Source organism: Mustela nivalis, assembly GCF_964662115.1.
Source record: "Mustela nivalis genome assembly, chromosome: 20".
NCBI classification, from domain to species: Eukaryota; Metazoa; Chordata; class Mammalia; order Carnivora; family Mustelidae; genus Mustela; species Mustela nivalis.
In genome coordinates, this window is record NC_139039.1 from 3216865 (window position 1) to 3238352 (window position 21488).

The 21488-nt window shown below is 44.3% G+C and overlaps 1 protein-coding gene across 16 annotated transcripts in view; it reads right to left on the bottom strand.

Moving 5' to 3' along the window:
- Positions 1-21488, bottom strand: part of CSGALNACT1 (chondroitin sulfate N-acetylgalactosaminyltransferase 1) — a 339942-nt gene that overhangs the window by 29408 nt on the left and 289046 nt on the right. For 7 of the 16 annotated variants that reach the window (XM_082715190.1, XM_082715191.1, XM_082715178.1 and 4 more), the window contains 2 exons: positions 16047-16263; positions 184-285 (listed from right to left, as the gene is read on the bottom strand). In XM_082715190.1, the coding sequence (XP_082571316.1) occupies positions 184-285; positions 16047-16263 (319 nt within the window). Of the gene's footprint in view, positions 1-183; positions 286-16034; positions 16264-21488 lie in introns of all 16 variants that reach the window. The other 9 variants (XM_082715176.1, XM_082715185.1, XM_082715186.1 and 6 more) reach the window with 2 other exon arrangements.

The window sequence follows — 21488 nt, forward strand, 5'->3', positions numbered from 1 at the left end:
CTAGAGAGTTCTCCCAGGGACGGGAGGATGCACAATTCCCCCAGAACAGCCAGCGACCAGTCCATCTCCCGGCTGACCCAGGGCGTTAAGGAAAATAAAACTGAAGCAGAAGTTCCAGCCTCGGATATAGACTCCTGGTGTCAGTTGCTATGACTCCTCACTACGACTCCAAGTCCTACTTACTTGGAAGTGTTTTCAAGTATTCCTTTGACCTCATTCATTTCTTCCTTCCCAAAGTAAACAACGGTGAGATGAATTCTCCCATCCTGTTGGATGCACATCTCCCTAGAAAACAAAACACACGTATGTCTGGTCTGTTTTCACAGTGACAGGCAAGGTCCAAACAAACACCTGTTTTGTCAAGTACAAAATGTTCCTTTGTTCGTTCGTTCTTTCTTTCTTTCAAATGCATGAGCTGGAGAAAGAAGCAAAAGAAGAGTGGGAGGCAGACTCCACGCCGGGCAGGGAGCCCAATGTTGGGCTCTATCCCAGGACCTGGAGATCATGACCTGAATCGAAAGCAAACGCTTAACCAACTGAGCCACCCGGGTGCCCCAGTGCAAAATGTTCTTAAAGTAAACTGAGTGAACTGCCAAAAAAGCAGAGATGGGACACCAGGACATTTCTGGTTGGTCATCAATTGCCTACATTTGTCTTTATCCTCCCAAGAAAACAATGAAATGTAAATATGCAGATCTGGTGAATGAAAACTCAGATGCACAAGGCCACGGTCCAAACTACCACTGGCTTAGCCCATGGGGCACCTAGTGTCATGGGACCGGCACTGGGTCCTTCCCCCTCTTTGCCAGAAGGAGTCTATGAAGGACAGAAGACATAAATTCCGTTTTACAGATAAGAAAGCTAAAGTCCAGGGAGGGTGAGACTAGAATCCTTGAGTCTGACTTTTCCTGCGTGTGCCAAACACAGTCTTAAAGACTGAATCAACAAAGGCAAAAAGACATTCTTTCATGTAGCGTTCCCCAAACCCTTCTTAACCCCGAAGGGAATGACAAGGCAGAAGCCCAGTTAGGCTTTCTCGCCTTTCCCATGCAGACACAATCACCTTCAACGGTTTCCCCTTTTTTCCTCTCTGTGACTGATTGTCCCACACACTCTAAGGCCCCGACAGCCCTCTAAGGGACAGGCCTCCAGCTCTGGACTGGGCCAGACCTGCTTTCTCCAACAAAGCTGATTTATTTGTCCATGTCCCGTGCTCTCATGGTAACACCTAAGCTAATCTGGTAAGATATTCTGCTGAGGGTTTACTGCACGTACGTAATATGTACGTAAATTCTGTATAGACAGGTGTGTATGTATGTAAATATGTGTTTGTGTGTGCACATGTATATATACGTGTGTGTGTGTGTGTGTGGAGTTTAAACAGGAGTTTTCTGGAAGCAAGTTAATGAAAGATTCTACTGGTGGGGTGACATTTTGTGATATTCTGACATTTTGCATGTCCTTCCTTTTTTTATTCCTTTTGTCTCTCCATTCATTACTTTCTTTAACCTCCGAAAAACACACCACCGTGGCTTTCCGCCAGTCCCTGAGCTCTAACTGCAGAGGCCCATTTATTCAATGCTTTTTATAATGCCATCCGAAAGGAGCGATGACCTAGCTGGGGCTGCTGGGAGAAATCCAAAGATGTAGGAGATATGTTTCCTGTGCTTGAAAAACTTGGGAAATAAAATGAGCTCAAATAAAATCATGACACCTTGTGGCACAGATAACAAGTACACAGGATTCCGAAAGCACAGCAAATCCTATCAGCTGGAATGGCGAGGGCCTGCGGGATGGAAGGATGAGAGGAAGAGCGGAGGAGGAAGAGCATTCCAGATTTAGGAACCATCAAGGAAGATGATATTGACCCGAGGCTCGAGGCATGCAGGGGTCATCCTGTCTTGGTTCTGAGAATCTGTTTCTCTCCCATGGAAGAAAGATAAGGGCTGCCTCTGAAATCCTGTCTGATGGCGGACTCTGAAACTCAGTCTGATGGTGTAGCACTTAGACACAGACAAGAGACCAGGAACAGAAGCCCAGCGTGGGACAATGTGCTTCAAACCGAGAGCCCCGTCACAGACCAGTCCCTGCAGACGGAACCATCATCCGCCGACAACAAAATTCTCTGCCCATAAAAGAGCTATTTTGCAAACCTGCCAGACAGTGCTTTAGCTTCCTTTGCCAGGGTAGGATAAAAGCGCACACGCAGCGCCGAGCACCCAAAAATGGTGCTTTAAAATTGCACGTGTAGTTGGGAAAAAATGTATCCCAGAATCAGGAGAGGGTCACCGCTGAGCCTGGATAAAAAGCATTCTTGTGTTTCTAGTAACACCTTTGCTGGCATTTTAAAATCCATCCGAAGCACTTTTTGTTTTCAAGGACTAAAACAGAGATCCCTTGGACCTTCACCCTTCATTCCCCAGCTGAGGTTTCCCAAAAAGGCAAAGCAGACTCGGTTCTGAGGTTCTCCTCCACGGTTCCACTCCTCATGCTCATTTCTTCCTTCTTTCTTTCAACGAACAATAACCACGCAAGCAATCGACCAGGTGCCAGATGCTCTCTCCAAGAGCTCAGCCGTTCTGCCCTTGAGAACTTCTCGGTCCACTCTAGGTAACTAAAACTCCCTGAGACGCAATAAACAAATGCCCCACGAGGGAGGGAGAATAAGAACTATGGAAACACCACCACCAATCTGTCAGATGGATCTTGTGATTTTTAGTTTTCCGAACAAGTCTTACTAGACTCCATGCCCTGGAACAATGTGTGTGGGAGAAGAGTGCGCATGTGGGGGACTATGCACACAGAGATGTCTGTGTTTGGGGTGATTATTTGCGCCTGGACCCATAGCAGGGCTGTGGCGAGGCGCATGGAATGAATCTCAGGGCACCCCAACTCCCTAAGAATCCTTCAGGAAAGCTCTGCATTTCACATGGGTGCTTTGTATTACATTAGCTCCACAATCCTAGGTGGTAAAAATTCTTCTGTCCCGATCTAGAACCTCAGAATTGTTTCTTCTTCACAAAGACCTCGTCTTTTTTTTTCCTTCTTTTTTCAATTGAAATACAGTTAGCATACAGTGTTGTATTAATTTCAAGTGTACAATAATTTAGTAATTCAACAATTCTGTACAGTACTCAGTGCTCATGACAGTAAGTGTACTTTTTAAAAAAAAAAATTTATTTGAGAGAGAGAGACAGGAGAGAGAAAGAGAAAGAAAGCACAAGCACAAGTGGGGCACGGGGCAGAGGGAGAAGCAGGCTCTCCGCTGAGCAGGAAGCCTGATGTGGGACTCAGTCTTGGGACTCTGGGATCATGACCTGAGCCGAAGGCAGATGCTTAACGGAATGAGCCAGCCAGGCGCCCCGATAAGTGTACTCTTGCTCCCTTCCGCCTATTTCCCCATCTCCCCCAACCTCCCCTCTGGTGACCACCAGTTTGTTCTCTGTATTTAAGAGTCCACTGGGGTTCTTTCGCTTGTCTCATTTTTCTTTGTTCATTTGTTTTTGTTTCTTACGCATAAAAGTGAAATCATAGGGTATTTGTCTTTCTCGGACTTATTTCACTTAGCATTATACTCTTGAGGTCCATCCGTGTTGTTGTAAATGGCAAGATCTCACCCTGTTTTAATGGCTGAGTGATATTCCATTGTATAGATATACCTCATCTTCTTTATCCATTCACTTATGGATGGACATTTGGTTGTTTCCATCATTTGGCTATCATAAATCATGCTGCAATAAACATAAGGGTGCATATATCTTTTTGAATTATTGTTTTCATTTTCTTTGGGTTAATACCCAGAAGCGGAATTACCATGTCATATGGTTAATTCTACTTTTAACTTTTAGAGGAACCTCCATACTGTTCCCTCAGTGGCTGCATTCCCACCAACAGTGTACGAGGATTCTTTTTTTCACACCCTCACCGATACTTATTGTTTCTTGTGTTTTTTATTCTAGTCATTCTGATAGTTGTAAGGTGATTATATCATTGAGCTTTTGATTTACATGAGTGATGCTGAGCATCTTTTCAGGTGTCTGCTGGCCATCTGGATGTCTTCTTTGGAAAAAATGTCTATTCAGGTCCTCTGCCCATTTTTTTTGGCCAGGTCATTTGCTGTTTTTGCTGTTGTTGTTGCTGTTTGGTGTTGAGTTGCAAAAGTTCCTTATATATTTTGGATATTAACCCCTTATCAATTACGTCTTTGACAAATATCTTCTACTAAATGAATTCAGTAAAGCCCCAGGATACAAAGTTAATATACATAAATCTGTAGTAATATTATATATTATCATATATTATATATTAATATAATATATAAATTCATATAAATAATATGAAGTAGTAGAAAGAGAAATTAACAATCCCATTTACAATTGTACCAAAAATAATTAAATACCTAGGAATAAACTTAACCAAGATGATGAAAGAACCGTACTCCCAAAACTATAAAACACTGATGAAATAAACTGAACATGATACAAACAAATGGAGATATTCTATGCTCATTGATTGGAAGAACCACTACTCTTAAAATGTCCGTACTACCCAAAGCAATCTATATATTTAATGCAATCCCTATCAAAACACCAGCAGCATTTTCCACAACACTAGAACAAATGATATTAAAATATGGATAGAACCACACAAATAGCCAAAGCAATCTCAAGAAAGAACAACAAAGCTGGAAGTATAACAGTCCCAGATTTCAAGATATACTTCAAAGCTGTAGTAATCAGAACTGTGTGGTCCTGGCACAAAAACAGACACACAGATCACTGAAACAGAATAGAGCCCAGAATGAACCTACAGCTACAGGGTCAGTTAATCTTCAACCAAGTAGGAAAGAATGTCCAATGGAAAAAAGACAGTCTCTTCAACAAATGGTGTTGGGAAAACTGGACAGCAACATGTAGATGAATGAAGCTGGACCACTGTCTTATACCATATATAAAAATAAACTCAAGGGGCGCGTGGGTGGCTCAATCGGTTAAGCCACTGCCTTTGGCTCGAGTCATGATTCCAGGGTCCTGGGATCTAGTCCCGCATCAGACTCCTTGCTCGGCAGGGAGCCTGCTTCTCTCTCTGCTTCTGCCTGCCACTCTGCCTGCTTGTGCACGTGCTCTCGCGTGCTCTCTCTCATTGATAAATAAATAAAATCTTTGAAAAATAAAAAATAAATAAACTCAAAATGGATGAAAGACCTGAGGATGTGAGACCTGAAATCATAAAACCATAAAACTCCCAGGAGAAAACACAGGTGGTAATTTCTTTGACACTGACCATAGAAACATTTTTCCAGATATGTCTCCCGAGGCAGGGGAAACAAAAGCGAAATGAAACTATTGGGACCACACCAAAATGAACAGCTCTTGTGCAGCAAAGGAAAACATCAACAAAACAAAAAGGGAGCCCTCAAAGACCTTTTTTTTTTTTTTTTTTTAAATTTATTTGACAGAGATCACAAGTAGGCAGAGAGGCAGGCAGAGAGAGGAAGGGAAGCAGTACAGAGATAAGGAAGGGAGTTCCAGTGACCTGCCCAAGCCAGGCATGCAATCCAGGACTAGCCTGGTGTTTAAGACCTGAGCAGGACGAAGGCGTTACTTCTGAAATCTCACAGCTTTGGTCTGACCCGTCCAGGACTCAGCCACAAAGCAGAACGGGTCTGCTGTACTCCTAGGGAGAAAATGCATCTTGAATTAGGGCTTCTCAACCTCACGCCATCGACATTGGGACCAAAGAATTCCCTATTGTGGAAGCGGCTGTCCTGTGCATTGTAAGACGTCTAGCAGCATCTCTCTAACCACTGGGCGTCTGTAGCACCCCCAAGCCCCCACCTCAGTTGTGACAACCAAAAACATCACTAGATTATACTAAATGCCAGGATAGAAGGTACAAAATAGCCCCCCTGGTCAGAACCATTCTTGTAAGGAAGAAGCAGTTTCAATTGAACATAGGAGTTGTCAGAGGGGTGCACAGCTGTGAAAACAGTGTGTGTCCCCAGGGTTTGTCCTGCTCTCCAGCTGGTTTCTGTGGACTCCCAGGTAAGTCCCAGAGAGAGATGGAGCTACAGAAAGAGCCAAAAGGCTCTCTTTACAGAAAATACGATTATGAGGGGGCATGGGGAGCTCCAGCCAGGACTCCTGGGGAATGAATGTGGCAGTGTCGGCACAGTGGTGGCTGCACCAGCAGCCTCTGTGGCATTAACAAGTGTCAACAACTTTGGCTGTTGTCAGAAGCTGTGCATTGGCATCACAGAGCCGACGTCTGAGCAGTCTGGAAGCTGAAATTGTATTTGAGCATATGTGAAACATCCCTGCAGATTCCCAAAAAGCCTGGGAGGGCACAAGAGGCTGGACATCTTACCACAGAAGGTGACAGAGAGAGAGAGAAGGAAAATTGTGTTTTTATATAATTAGGCGTAGTTGTTTTTAAACCTCGGGCTAAGTGGCCTGTGGAAACAGGGATTCAAGGATATTCACTGAGTAACTTTGTGGTGCAATGCACTATTCTCAGTGGAATAAGATTTTAAAATGTAATCTTTTATGGTGCCTTGCAGGGGGACCAACCACCCAGGTGTGCCTGGGATTCTCCAGGTTTTAGCACTTATGTCCTGGCAAATGCCTCCGTCCCGGCAAAATGGTACAACGGGTCACCCTACCTGCCTCAGCGACCTTCCAGTGTCTTGGAAGGAAGGGATGGCGAATGAGTATGAGGCAGGATGGACTACCTTCAGCAATGGTGTGGAGGTATAAGGAGCCAAGGGACTGAGAAGAATGTGCTTAATTTCTTTTAGGGACTGGAGAAGGGGTCTCAAAGAGGGAGAATTTAAAGTGAGTCCTGACAGGCTCCATGCAGGTGGAGAAGAGGAGAGAAAGGGTTTTCTTGGTTCAGGAGGCACAGCTGCAAAGAAATTATATCACTATTCTTTTCTAAGTCAGTTTTCTACTCAAATATATCAAGTATGGGAAAAAAATCTATGATTTACCTTTAATTATGTCCTGTGCAAATGAGATAATAAATACATAACAATAGTTCATTAGTCTCCAAATGCTACCTATGGTCTGCACAGCCAACGGGAAGAAACTGCTCAGCCAAAAGGCATTAGAGAAAAGGACTAAGTACTACCCTGAAGAGGGCAGAGGCAGTAACTGGGCCTCCTGAAATCTGGCTTCAAAAAATTAATATTCTTCTTTTGGTTTGGCGGGTCCTCTCCCCAGCCCGTATGCCAAGCTACATTAATACACAATTCCTGGATTCCATTTTTTGAGTAGTCTGGTCAGTGTTAAAGAAATGAGCCTGATTTTTGAGTCTCGACCAAGCAATCAGGACCCACTTTCTTGTTTGCCCATTTCAGAAGAGCAAATGGAATTGGTTCCTACTGACCATTTCCTACTCTTGGGTAGATGTTTTCACATATTCTGTGGCTCAAATGAAATAAGAAACAACTTCAGTTAGGTCCCAAAACAGAAACTTTTCTCCAAATAAGGTGAATGTTGTAAATTAAAGTTTCTCCAACACATGAACCATAAAACTTTCCTGGGTGCAACACCGGTATATGAAGAGAGAAAGGGCCCGCAGGAGAGGCCGAGGGAGTGGGAGGAAGGATGATACCGTAATGGAAACTACCTTAGTTTTCTTTCTGAACAATAAAGACGATAAGGGACCCATCTCAACCACAATCAGCAATGTTATGATGACCAGAGCCTTCCTGTTACACTCTAAAATGATACCAGCTTAGCTAGCCCTACCTTCAAGGCTCATTTTGGCCTGGAAAGTCTATACTCATTGTTTTTTAAAGATCCAGAAATCTCCAGAAACAACTTCACAGTTCTAGGCAAAAAAGGGATTAAAATACCACTACAGAAAATTGAAGCAAAACATGTCCCTGATACTGCCTGAAAATATCATAAATGCTTTGAGAGGGACGAGAGAAGAGTCAGAAGAGGGAAAGAAAGTACGTTAAAACAAAATTAACTACCAAAGTCTGAGGAGAATCATAGCAACATGAAAAAGGGTTCTCAGACCAGCTGGAAGTAGTCAAAATAAAAATCAAGCAAACTTGAAATGAACTGGGAAAGATTTTTAGAAATCATAAAAAAATCATTTGCATAAAAATCTTTTTCCCCCCCTGGGAGCGGCTCAGAGATAAGAATACAAAGACAATCTATAGCTTTGTTATTAGGAGTTTCTTTCTGCTATCACAAACTACACCTTGAAATAACTGAGCTTGAGACCTATAACCCAGAAGCCAAAAGAAACTAAAGAGCCACAAAGCAAAGGCTAGAATAGTTTCAAAGGCAAATCAGGTGATTTAAAAAAAAAAAAAAAAAAAAGAAGAGTAGGAGGAGGTAGGTTTAAGTTAATACACTGTAGGGCAAAGGGGAAACATGAAAACTTGGCTACATGTGAAGCAAGTTCTCCTGGATACACTCCCTCTATTTCTGGCCACAGGTAAAGGGGTCCTTAACGATGAAGTCCCCCAGACTCCAAGGGAGTCAATGTGGGGCACTAATGATGGAGTCCTCCAGACCCCAAGGGAGTCATCTGGGGGCATTCATGGAACAGGAAACAGCACCTGGAGCCTGTGAAGATCCCTCACAGGCCAGGACTATGACAACAGCAACAGAGAACCAACCAGCCATAGTAAGAAGCCATCTCATCTCCATGAACAATGGCACCACAAAGCAGCCCCAGTAGCCAGATCAGAGTGGTCCATGTTGCTCCTTCCAGCTGCATTCCTACTCACAGAGATGACAATACTGGAGCTTTAGCTTTGTAATTTCTTGTAAATCCCAGGAATAGCTCTCATTTAATGCCTACCGCTTCTTCAATAAAGGCCTTTAGGGTCTACTGTCAGGAGAAAGCTTTTTGCCCCCAACAAATAGCAGCCAGCTTTTCATGAACTACTGAGGGCTGAAGCAAACTAGCCTTAGCTTCCTCCTTGTCCCTCTGTCTGACAGAAAGTTCAGAGCTGGCATTTTTGACAATCTGTAACTCTTTCCCCTGGTCCTGGGTTCCAGGCACACCTATCCTCCATCCCACATTGTTATTCAGTCTTTGTTATTGACCTCTATAAAAATGGTTTTATTAAATTGGTAATTTTTGTAAACACAAATAGTTTTTCAAGTTAGTTGACATGACTCAAATAATAATGAGGATAAAATAGTAATAGGAATAAATATTTTAGTCCATATGCTCCAGGCACCCAGGAATCAATTTTGTCCCGAAGGCCCATCCCCAACACAGTTCTGCAACATGCAAACGTGATCTTTGGTTCCCAGCTGATTGCACCCAATGCTTGGCCTTCACCCCAAGTAAGCTGATTTCTCAGACCCAGTCTTCCCTAGGGGCCATTCTCTCTGCGTGAATTCTGGGCTCTTTTTAAATAATTCTTAGCCATCTGGCTCTTTTCCAGGTGAACAGTTAGCAAACTGATGCTGAAGTGAGAAACAAAACAAAACCCTAAATCTATCGGTAATAACCAGTGTCAGAGCTACAAGGGGACCCATCTGGACATACTTTGATTTTACAGAAGATAGTAAAGCCAGATATATAAAGCTACTTGTACAAGATTCCTCATTCAAATGGTGTCAGAACAAAGGGTATCTACATTTTAAAAGACATGCCATGGAAAGTAATCTTTTAAACACATTAATCTCACAATGATCATTGCAAACCCTGTACCAAAAATAGTGGCAAATGGCAAATCTTGCTACTAATCGATGACCAATGAATGGGACGTAATCTCCATACGGACGACAAGAAGACAGTGGAAGAAACTAAAGGTTGACGTTCCTGTCCTGTGGCTCCTGGCTCCTGGCTCCAGCCACTCTCTCCAGAAGAGCTGGAGTGGCAGCCAGATGGGGAGAAGGTGGCCAAGGGGAACGGCTGGTCCAGGGAGGGACAGGGCCCAAATCCCAATTCAGGATCTCTGAGAAGGAAGAGCCACAGTGGCATACACCATCTCTCCACCTCGCATGGGAAGTAGAGAAGGACAGTAGGACCATCTTCATTACACTTTGTGAACTAACCCCTGCAAAAAAGGTGAGGTGGGCAGAAAGCAAAGGAAAAAAGAGGACTTTAGTCATGATCCTTCCTATAAGCAGAAAAAGAAGGGATGGGAGATGCTGACAGTCAGATGAAACATCTTTTATACACCCTCCACAACACACACACACACACACACACACACAGAGCCAATCATAAACAGAAGGCGCAAACTTTATCTTCTTTCCTCTTTCTGATTTGTGGGGGTGGAAAGAGCTGCTGAAGACAACAGGTGGAGATGAGAAGGAAACTCACGGGGCTGATGTTCCAGGCCCCTCTGAGGTCCCATTCTGGGAGCCAAATCACCGTCGCCGGAGGACAAGGATCCATCCACCACTAGACAGAGTGAGCCTAGCACAGCTCACACCCACCCCAGGACACAGAAGAGCCACGGGACTTGGAAACCTCCAACAAAGGCCGCACAAAGCCTCCACTGAGTTTTCTCTCCTCCCCCTGTTTTTGGAGGCTACAAATAAAGTGAATAGAAAAATAAATACCCTGCCCACAGAATACAGCCAGGAGAGGCAGCTCCTGTCTCCATCGAGACAGGGAGGTAGCCAAGGAGAACTGCCCCCCACCACATGGTCAGAGCAAACAGTCCAGGTGGCCCCCTGCATGCCAGGCAGGAGGAAGGTGAAAGGCCACCTCCCAGCAACCATGTTTCAAGAACAGTATCAAAATTAAAGGAAGAAAGAGAGAGAGAAACAAGAAAGCAATAGTGTTCAAAAAGTAAATGAAAAACCTAGTCTAAAAGAAGATACAATTCAAACAGAAGAAAATATCTTATGCGATTCACACTTTCTTAAATAAAAATGTGAATTCAATAAAAAAAAGTTCACAGAAGAAATGATAAACAACAGATTAAAAGGCGCATTCTGTGCTGAGAAAATACGGTGGCAGCCCAAACACACAAAAGTAATAAACACAGCGAGGGACAGAATGGATGCATCTGAGAATCAGATTGCTCATCTTGAGGAAAGCCTTATGTGAAAGCAGCTAAAAGACTGAGGCATTAAGAAATAGAAACTAATACAGAATTAAGCACCAAAATTTTCCTGATATGAAAAAAATTCATAAAATGACAAAGAAAACTCAATTAAGTACAGGAAAACTTGAGTTAGAAAAAGACACTGAGATGAGACATACCCTGATGAAGCTATTCTTTTTTTTAAAGTTATTTATTTATTTATTGGACACAGAAAGAGGGAGATCATAAGCAGGCACAGAGGCAGGCAGAGAGAGAGGAGGAAGCAGGCTCCCCGCTGAGCAGAGAGCCCACGTGGGGCTTGATCCCGGGACCCTGAGATCATGACCTGAGCAGAAGGCAGAGGCTTAACCCCCTGAGCCACCCAGGGGCCCCATGATGAAGCAATTATGATTCAAGATTCAAGAAGGAATTCTTCAGGCACTCGGGCAAAAGTAAGTCATTCTCAGGAGAGATGAAATAAAGTTGTCCCGACATTTCTCTGTGGGATCATCAGATGCCAAAAGAATGTCTACAAACTCCCGAGGAAAGAAAGTGTGTCCCAAGAATTTTAAGTCCAACCAAGTTATCCTTAAACTGAAATGACTGTAGGTAGACATTCCACTCAGCACTTAGGACACTTTTTGAAAAAATGTCTCGCCCATGAAATCTAGCCAACCAAGACCTCGGGACTGCAGCTGCTGTTGTCAGAGGGCTGCTGATGGGTCCACACAGGCTCTGCGACTACAAAACAGAACACAAAGGCTGCCACCCCCGACAAGGTGAAAATAATAGATGGCCAGCACTGGAAGAAGATATGTAGGAAAGGGAGAAAGTAGGACTGTGCTGATTTCCTCTACTTATGGTGATTTTTCAGTCAACCCCTTCTAAAGTGAGAATATGCAACAAAAAATATATAATAATTCCAATCTTTTCTGTTACACAAAATCTTTTTTCTCTCTTTTTTAAATTTTAGAGGGATCTCAGTGGTGCCTGGGTGGCTCAGTGGGTTAAGCGTCCACCTCTTGATTTAGGCTTAGTTCGTGACCTCAGGGTCGTGAGCTTGATACCCCCATGGGGCTCCATGGAGGCCGTGGAGCCTGCTTAAGATTTTTCTCTCTCACTCTCCCTCTGCTCTCTCCTCTATTCTCTCTCTCTCAAAAAAAAAAAAGGAAAGGTAATTTTAGAGGGATCTCTTCAGAGCTAATAATATCTCTCATAGCAGAGAAACATTTTCTTAAAGATTAGCAATTCCTTCAGATTATATCTCAGATTCTGAATTTATACTTTGGATTTGCTTCTATAAATTGAGTCAGGCAAAATGCAATTCTTTAATTAAAAACAGAATATATAGTACATCTCATGCTGTATTAAATTATTTCTAGCTAACAAGTTATTTTTCTATCCGCATATATGCAAATAAAAGTACCTACAATAGAGTTCAATTAATGTTAAAAATGGTTAATTTGGGGAGGCCGGGCTAGGAGTAGATTTTTAAATAATTCATTACTTGTGTTCTATATTACTTAAATATCTCATAATAGCTATATATCACTTTTACAAACTAAAAATCCATTTTTAAAGATTTTTATTTATTATTTGACAGCGAGACAGAGAGAGAGGGACTACAAGCAGGGGGAGTGGAAGAGGGAGAAGCAGGCTTCCTGCCAAGCAGGGAGCCTGATGTAGGACTCGATCCCAGAACCCTGGGATCAAGACCTGAGACAAAGGCAGATGCTTAAGGACTGAGCTACCCCGGTGCCCCAAAACCATGTTTAAATTATAACAGCCAAAAAAATTCTTTGTTAAATTTTTAAACAAAACATCAAACACATGATAACTACACAAAAATTTATAAAACAGAATTCAAGGGAAGAAAACAAGTCACTCATAATGCCAGCTTCAGTTCCAGCCAGAGTTAATAATCTGCTAATCTTATGATAGAAGGGATTTCATAAAGACGTTATTTAATAAATAGCTCCTTATATTTTTCCAATACTTTAATGTTTGTATTACTGCTATTCAAATATTTAACTGACCAGCGTTTACATACCAGAGTTTTGGTATGCAGTAAGAATTAAATATTTTCTGCTACGTTTGATTAGTTGTCCTAAAGCCATACACTGAACAACCCGTTCTCTGCTGGCTGATTTGAAATGGCACCTATACTAAGTTCTGACACAGAATCAGATACTCTCAGGTTTGAGTAGCCTTCCTTATCTCATTTTTTTCAGAGACCCAACACATTCAGAAACCCTAGAGGACAGAGCAAACTCCCCACTCAGCTTCCTCTGCCCTGGGAAGCCTTTCTCATGGCCCACTGCCCCTTGTCTCTGTTTCTGCTGCAGCTCCTAGCTCCGTTTGAGTGGCTTCTGGTCCGCATGAAGCGGGCACCAGCAACTCCTCTCCCTACCCCAGCATCTGGTCGAGTGTCTGGCACACACAGGCCTTCCAAATATCCTCCCCAAGCCCTAAGCCTTCCCACCCACCTGCTCCTGCCTCTGTGCCACAGCGGGCATTTTATTTGTTTTTAAAACATTAACTAGAATTACAACTCATTTCCCCATCTCAATTCTGGAGACTGGCAAGCTAGTCCTTTTACCTTTTTCAACAATATTTCCCTCCTAGTTTCAGTCCCGCTACTAAATACTTGTAATCCTCATGACACGAAAGCCAGAGCAGGTCCTATATAACCAAGGGAATCCTGCGGCTCCGGGCCCGGAGTCCTACACAGAGGATGGGGCAGACGTGGCTTTAGCGTTGAATGCCGCCTCGCTAATCCAGCACGCTCCGTGATGGGCATTGAGGACGGGCAGCTGCAGGTCTCGGGGCCCTTCACCTGGCACGCACGCTCTAGGCAGCTTCCTAGCCAGAGAAATTTATTATCAGCTCGTCCTAGAAATGGGCACACCAGCCGCCGGAAGCAATGACTGGACTTAATGTCTAGCACCAACCACGGGTTTAGTCCTTCTTGGGAAATCATGCTGAATCAAATGGCAGCCTCTGACATTCCAGGGAGAAGGCAGAGGGCACAGAAACACCAAAGGAAAGCTGCCAGAAGTGAAGTCCCACATTCACTTCACTACTGGAGCCAGAGGGCACTGCCAACACTCAGGGGACGGGGGCCACAGCGTCTCTACAAATTGGGAACAGATGACAAGATCGGCCCATTGTCCCTCTGCATGGTGGCACTACTGAAGGCACAACTCCTGAACCAGGAAAAGAAAGACAGTGGGCCTTGTGACAGCTGTCTTGAAAGATCTGAAAGGCTCTGATATCTAAGAGGAAATGGATTTGTTCAGCCATTTCCTCAGAGACTAGAACTAGACCCGCTGGGTAGAAATCATAAGAGGCAGATGGCAGGTCCAAATAATGGCGAGCTTCCTACCGGAGCTGCTCAACTCAGAGCAGCCTGCCCGGGGATGGAGGCGTGTGCACGTACATATGCACGTGTGCACATACACACAGACACGCACGCTGCACAAAGGACCAAATGGTGGGGATGCTCTGGAGGCATTCTGAGCTAAGGGAAGACTCGACCAGGTGACCTCCAAAGGCCTCTTTTAAGACTATGGGATTCTCACCATAAAACTTATTTAGATAAAGGTCAGCCTTCAAATGTAAAAAAAATTTTTTTTTAATTTATTTGACAGAGAGAGAGACATCACAAGTAGACAGAGAGGCAGGCAGAGGGGGAAGGGGAAGCAGGCTCCCTGCAGAGCAGAGAGCCTGATGTGGGGCTGGATCCCAGGACCCTGAGATCAGGACCTGAGCCGAAGGCAGAGGCTTAACCCACTGAGCCACCCAGGCACCCCCAAATGTAAAAATTTTTAAAAGACTGCACTCGTTATCAAGAATTTTGAGAAGTATCAACCACGCCCTTACACTGAAGATTACTGGCTTTTAATAATGTGAATTTAAGGATAAAAGATTAAAAGTAAGTTGGAGGGGCATCTGGGTGGCTCAGTTGGTTCAAGGTCTGGCTCTTGAATGATCTCAGGGTTGTGAGATGGAGCCGAGCACTGGGCTCCCCGCAGACACAGAGCCTGCTTAAGATTCCTCTGCCCCTCCCCCTCCTCTCTCTCTAAAAAAATAAACAAATGAATAAAAAGAAGTTTGAGGGGCACCGGGGTGACTCAGTCAGTTAAGTGTCTGTCTTCAGCTCGGGTCATGATCCCAGGGTCTCAGGACCGAGTTCTGCATTGGGTCCCCTAATCAGCAGGAAGTCTGCTCCTGCTCCATCTCCCTCTGCCCCTCCCTCCGTTCATGCTCACTCCCTCTCTCTCAAATAAATAAAATCTCTAAAAAAATAAATAAACAAAAATAAGTTTATTTATTTATAAGCTATTCCAAGAATTATCATTAGACACCTACAACTTCCATCTATCCAATAAGCTGGCTGGGTAAGTTAGCTAATACAGGTGAACCAATATATGAATGTTAGCCATGATAGCTTACAAGAACCAACACTGCACAATAAAGAGCTTCAAGACACATATGTAAAAACTACATTACTGCCTCTAAAAACCAATCCCTGCTTACTCTTCCTGAGTAGCTACAAAAGTGAGTGCTCGGAAACTTCTGGGTATAATTCTAAATTTAATCTCTGAGGAGATGTAGGTTAGAATTAAAAACTGGATTCTGATTCCGTCCATCCCGGGTGCTGCAGGCCCCTGTCCTTGGAGTGTCTGGTAGAAGCCTCACTCCACTGATGAGACAGCATGGCCCGTGTCGTCCCCAGACCTGAGCCCAGACTCCAGCTAGACCTGGACACAGGAGGCATTAAGCCATCTCTTCAGGGCCTGATGAAAAGCCACCCTGCAGAAGGCATACCTGCTTGCCTGGCAGTTTTCTAATTGCTTTAGGGAAAGGCAAATGCAGATGGTAAACTTGACATGAAGAAAACAGCTGAACAAGAAGAGAAAGGGGCCTTTGTACGTGGCCTGGGGAAACTAGGGAGATGGCGGGAAATGATACCAGGATTTGAAAGCCCGCCCCACAGAGGAAGGTAAGCACGTACAAACGAGCAAACCTGAAATTCTGCATGAACTGCCGGAACTTGTCGACCCGCTTTGCCAGTGGCACGATAACGTTGATGAGTGTGTTGGCCATGTTGAGCTTTTCTTGTTTTACTTTCATGATGGGGCCAAACGGTCGAAACAAGACGAGTCGTCGGAATTCGTGCTTCTGCTCCCCTTTGAACGTGAGCTCATACAGAGTGCCTTTATCCTTCTCTGTGCGGTAGATCCCTGTCGATGCAGACACAAAGACAGTGTTAAAAATTAACTGTGGCTGCTGAATATTTTTTTAATACCTGAGATCTAGCACAATATGCCTTTTAAAACATTGAGATTAAATCTCTACATGTAATAAGTATTAAAAAACCCATATTTAAAATCCTCAAAGAAATCAAAATACCATCAATTTAAAAATCATGTTTTGAAGACTTCCTATAAACACAAAAGGAAGTCTGTAATGTTGGATACAAAACTGTATTTATACTGTACATAGGCATTAAAAAAAGGATGGTAAGGAAATATGCCAAAATAAAATTGGCTACGATGAGGACTGGCGTTGTGTTTTTTTTTTTTCTTTTCTTTTCTGCTGTTATCCACATTTTCTGCAGTACGATTAGATAAATACTATAGTTATTGTACTTACTTAATTGTAAAAGAATGTTAAAATTCTCTCTTAGAAATTACAGCTATTTCAGATGGACTGACCATAGCGACCCATTCGGGGAATTTCAGGGTGGCCCTCTGGAAGCTTCTGGAAGCGTTAAAGGGCACAACACATAAATATCCAGCACAGTAGCAGGTGCACGTCTTCTTTAATTCCATATTGTCCTTCCTACCTCTGAGAAGCAGCACAGCCCAGGGCTCCCGGGCCAGACTACCTGGGATATCTATTTAAGGCCGCACAGACTATGCTCTACCACACGTCACCAGTACTGAAACTCCACAGTCACACCTGTCAGGTTGAAGTTGTGACCTGCCAACTCTCAGGATGAGCCTCCCAAGGGCCCAACCCGACAGAAATTTTCTATCAAATAAGCAAACAATCCCCAGTGCCTCGGTTCCCACGGCCTTCCCAACATCGCCGGTATTGTGGGGGTTTTTTCCTACAGTCCAAAAAAACTCCTGGAAGAATCCAACAAATCTCCAGACAACTCCTTCATCTTTTACCTCTGACTCGCCATATTTTCTATCGCAGCCTCTTCCCCCCTCCTGATCCCCACGTTAGCTGGCAAGCACCCCTGTCTTGGAGTCGCTTCAAAAGTGCGTCTCCAGGGAAGTGCCCGCCCACGGGAGGGAGAGTTCTCAGGGCCCCGACCACGGCTCTCCTCTCCTCCTCACTCCTTTTGCTTCTTTGGACACTCCAGTTCTCCTTCACAAACTCCGCCAGGCTCTCTGCTCCGCTCTGCACCATACAGGAGCATTTCATGCTCACAGCCTGCTTCACGGATTCTCTGATCCTTTTCAAAGTTTGGATCGCCTTCAGGAGCCCGAGGGAGGAGTCTGGTACCGTGGATTCACAAGGCAGTCTCGTTCCTCACAGCTGTCCCAAGGGCCTGGCTCCAGAATTGAACTGCGCAATGCACTGGCAGCCGGCACGGTGATTTAAGGCCTCAAGCTCATAGTGACAAGGCCTGAGATCTCTCCTGAAGCCTCCGTTGATCCCTGAGGTAACCACTGCTCAATGGCCCTCAGAGCTATGGAAGCCAAAAAAGGTTGTGCTACATTCACGTTGGAACAGAATTCAGAGTCCCTGTGCGGGCCATTCATGGAAGAAAGAAGAAAGTTCACATCTTAGGAAGCTCAAAGGACTTCTTTGAAAATGGGAAGTGGTTCCCTTCGAAATCTGTTAGTTCTTTTGGGCAATTAGTACTCACTGAGGAAAGAGGCTCTGGGCCACCTCTCATGCTGTCTGCAGCAGCTGGGGACACCACCAACTTCCAGGGGCCAAATTAGGCTGGACGAGAGAGGAAGGAGTCGCTTCTGCTAACAGAGGCCGCACAGCGGAGAGCGGCCTGCCAGGGGCCGGTGGCTGGGCCTTGCCAAGCTCCTGGTGTCTGGTGTCAGCAAGCAAACCTTCTCCACACAGCAGTCAATGTGGGAAAGGCTGCTGACAGTTTCATGGGCAGATAAAAACGTATGTAGGCCAGAGAGTGTTTTTTTTTTTTAACTCAGTCATTTTCTTTCTCAGCACCAGGCTAAGAATCATTAACTTTTAAAAATCTGAATCCACAGATTTGAAATTATAGGTAGAAAGACACGCGAACCCATCTGAAGAGATGGGCATCTACTCAGAGAAAGCCCAGGCAGGGAATGTGAGAATTCTCATCACGGTGATCCTCGCAAGCACGCCGGGGAGCTGCTTCTGTGGTCAGCCCGCCGGGACAGGCGGCAGCTGTGGTCGTGGTCTCCAGTCATGGCATCAATCCCTGTGGAGGCCACCGCGCCCAGGCTGAGCTCGGATACCACAATATCGGCTGCTTTTTCACCATCTTCCACATCCCATGCCTCGAAATAGTTATTGCATCAGCATTTTAGCATATTTCCCCATACTCTACCTAATTAAGTTAATTATGTCTTATAAATCTGATTTAGATCTCTTAATGCCACTTCAAGTGAGTTATTTAAAACTCTCTTGCAACCTGTGTCCACTGAAACCCACACCCAGCCATCCACCCACCACACCCGCAGGCACACCCTCCCACACCTGCACACTGGCACTCTTGGTCTGCTTGTAACACAAAGGATAACACCTCCGCAGATCCCTGTGCCTCCTGGAAATCTGCAGTGCTGAAAACACAAAGAGCCCGAGAGAAAGGGGGCAGGCAGAAGCCTACTGAGAAAGAAATGGCCTTTCAGCCAATGCTGGCGTGCACACCAGCAGATGCAAACCAGCTCTACATGGGATAACATCATTTTTAGGCATTATGTAAATTAAAGATCAAAATAAAAACTTTGGAGCTCGCTTAGATTTTGGGTTAGATACCCTAACTGCCCTCTTTCTCTCCACTGACACTAAGTTTCCTTTGAGTTTGGTGTTTCCGCTTCCTGTGCAAGCATCCTAGGGTACCTTATGCTACTCTGGGATGACCCACTAGGTGGGGACACCCCCAGGCAGCCAAGATATAGCTCCACGGTCTGCTACAAATGTCTGTTCCTTCACCAGGAGAGGAACGAACCAGACACAGGCCCCCTCTCTACATCTTGTCATCCACACAGGACCTCAGAAATCAAGATGCCAAATGTCAAGAAGGTACCACTCCTTACCCTCACTCAATATGAGTGTCCATAGGTTGTGGCCAATGCTGCCTGCTGATCGCAGAAGTGTCTCCACTCTCATCCCTGCCTTTCCACATAAAGCCTAGCTACAATCCTCTGCCAATCCACATCCCACTTCCAAGGCCCAATCCATCCTGCAAAGGATATCCTTTGGCCCTTCACATTCAGAGAGCACCATTCTAATCCTGCTTTTCCCTCACCAGCTCCTTAGCATCTAAAGTACCAACACACCACGGCCAGGCCTTCAAGACTCTCCATGCTATGGCCTCAATCTATTATCCTAACTGTAGGCCTTGCCCCTGCCTCATAAGAAAGATGGGCTCCAGTCAAGTTGGTTCATAATGTGCATATACAACTACTCCTCTTCCTCTTGGAGAAACTGTAAACTTCCTGCAATGCGGCAGAAGTGTGGTATGGAAAATGGTTTGGCAATTCTTCAAAAAGTTAACCATAGAGTTATCACATGATTTAGCAGTTCTTCCTCTAGGTATGTACCCAAAAGAAATGAGAACAGAGACTCAATCAGATACTTGTACACACATGTTCATACCCACATTGTTTATAATACCAAAAGAAGGCAAAACCCAAAACTCCAACAAAGGATGAATGGATGAAACATGGTAGATGCATACAATGGATTATTACTCAACCTTGAAAAGGAAGGAAATTCTGACACATGCCACAACAGGAATGAATCTTAAAGACATGTGCCATGTGAAATAAGCCAGACACAAAAGGACAAAAACTGTGTGGTTGCTAGACTAGTCAAATTCCTAAAGACAGAAAGTAGACCACTGACCCCAGATGTGGTTACCTGGGGTCGGGGGAGCAGGGAATGGGGAATTGGTATTTAATGGGCACAGAGTTTCAGTCTGACATGATGAAAAAGTTCTAGAAATGGGTAGTGTGATGGTTACACAACAGTGTGAATCGGGTTAATGGCACTGAATTGTACTTTAAAAAAATAGTTAAAATGGTAAAATTTATGTTACATATACTTTACCACAATAACTGGTCTCCTCTGAAGAGGGCTTATACTTTCTCAAGACACACTTCCCCACCAGTTCACCTTTTGTCCCTTCCAAATTTGATCTCCTCCTCTGGGAAGATTCCCAAGATGTTCATAACCCAAAGTTGGCCATTCAATCCTCCGGACACTCTGGTTTTCAGAGATTTTAAACTTTTCTTTGCTGAACTATCTTTCCAGCTTGTACGGACTTTGGAGATCATCTAGTCCAGCCTTGTCACTTTACAGGTGATCACGCTGAGTCACAGGTCAGTTGTGATCTGCCGATGTTCACGAAACTCTTTTTCTTTTCTCTTTTTATAAGATTTTATTTATTTATTAGAGAGAGAGAGAGAGCAGGAGAGGAGAGAGGTCAGTGGGAGAAGCAGACTCCCTGCTAAGCAGGGAGCCTGATGTGGGACTCCATCCCAGGACTCCAGGATCATAACCTGAGCCAGAGGCAGTCGCTTAACCAACTGAGCTACCTAGGCACCCCCACAAAACTCTTTAATGACTGACTGGAACGTACCCTGTGCAAGGGTTTACTCCCTAGGAGTCACTTCTCATACGCAACATGAATTGCTCAGAGCAGGGCAAAGATGCAGAAGCATGAAAAACAGAAGTCAGAATAAATAACAGAAAATCAGTCATAAAAAAAAGTTTGGTTCATGTATCCACGGATAGTCTTCACACCCACCCGTAGAATCTTTCTTTTCTGCTGACACACAATTGTAACAGTTATTAAATAACAATTCCCTAAATGCAGAGTCTACAGTGCATTCAAAGTAGTCAATTTTAAGAGGGGATTTTCATGAAAAAAATTTCTAACCACAAAGAAAGAGTATATGGGAAAAGAGAAATCTAGAACAGGCAGAAATGTTGGCAGAAGTACACAGTGGCCTTCTGACAGCATGGTGAGTGAGAGGCAGAACGTGGTTTGCTCTTAACTTAAATGTCTGAGACACTGACTATAAAAACACTCTACCCATGTAAATCATCTTTGAAGACATCACTGTAAGAGCAGAGCCCCCTTACTCTGTTCAAGAAGAGAAACAGAGAAACACCTGAGAAAGATTTTACTCCCGACAGTAGTCTTTAACTATTTTGGTGCTTCAGTGGTTTTCGGTTAGAAAACCCTGCTCAGAAGGACTATCCCACTCCCAGACCCTGTGAG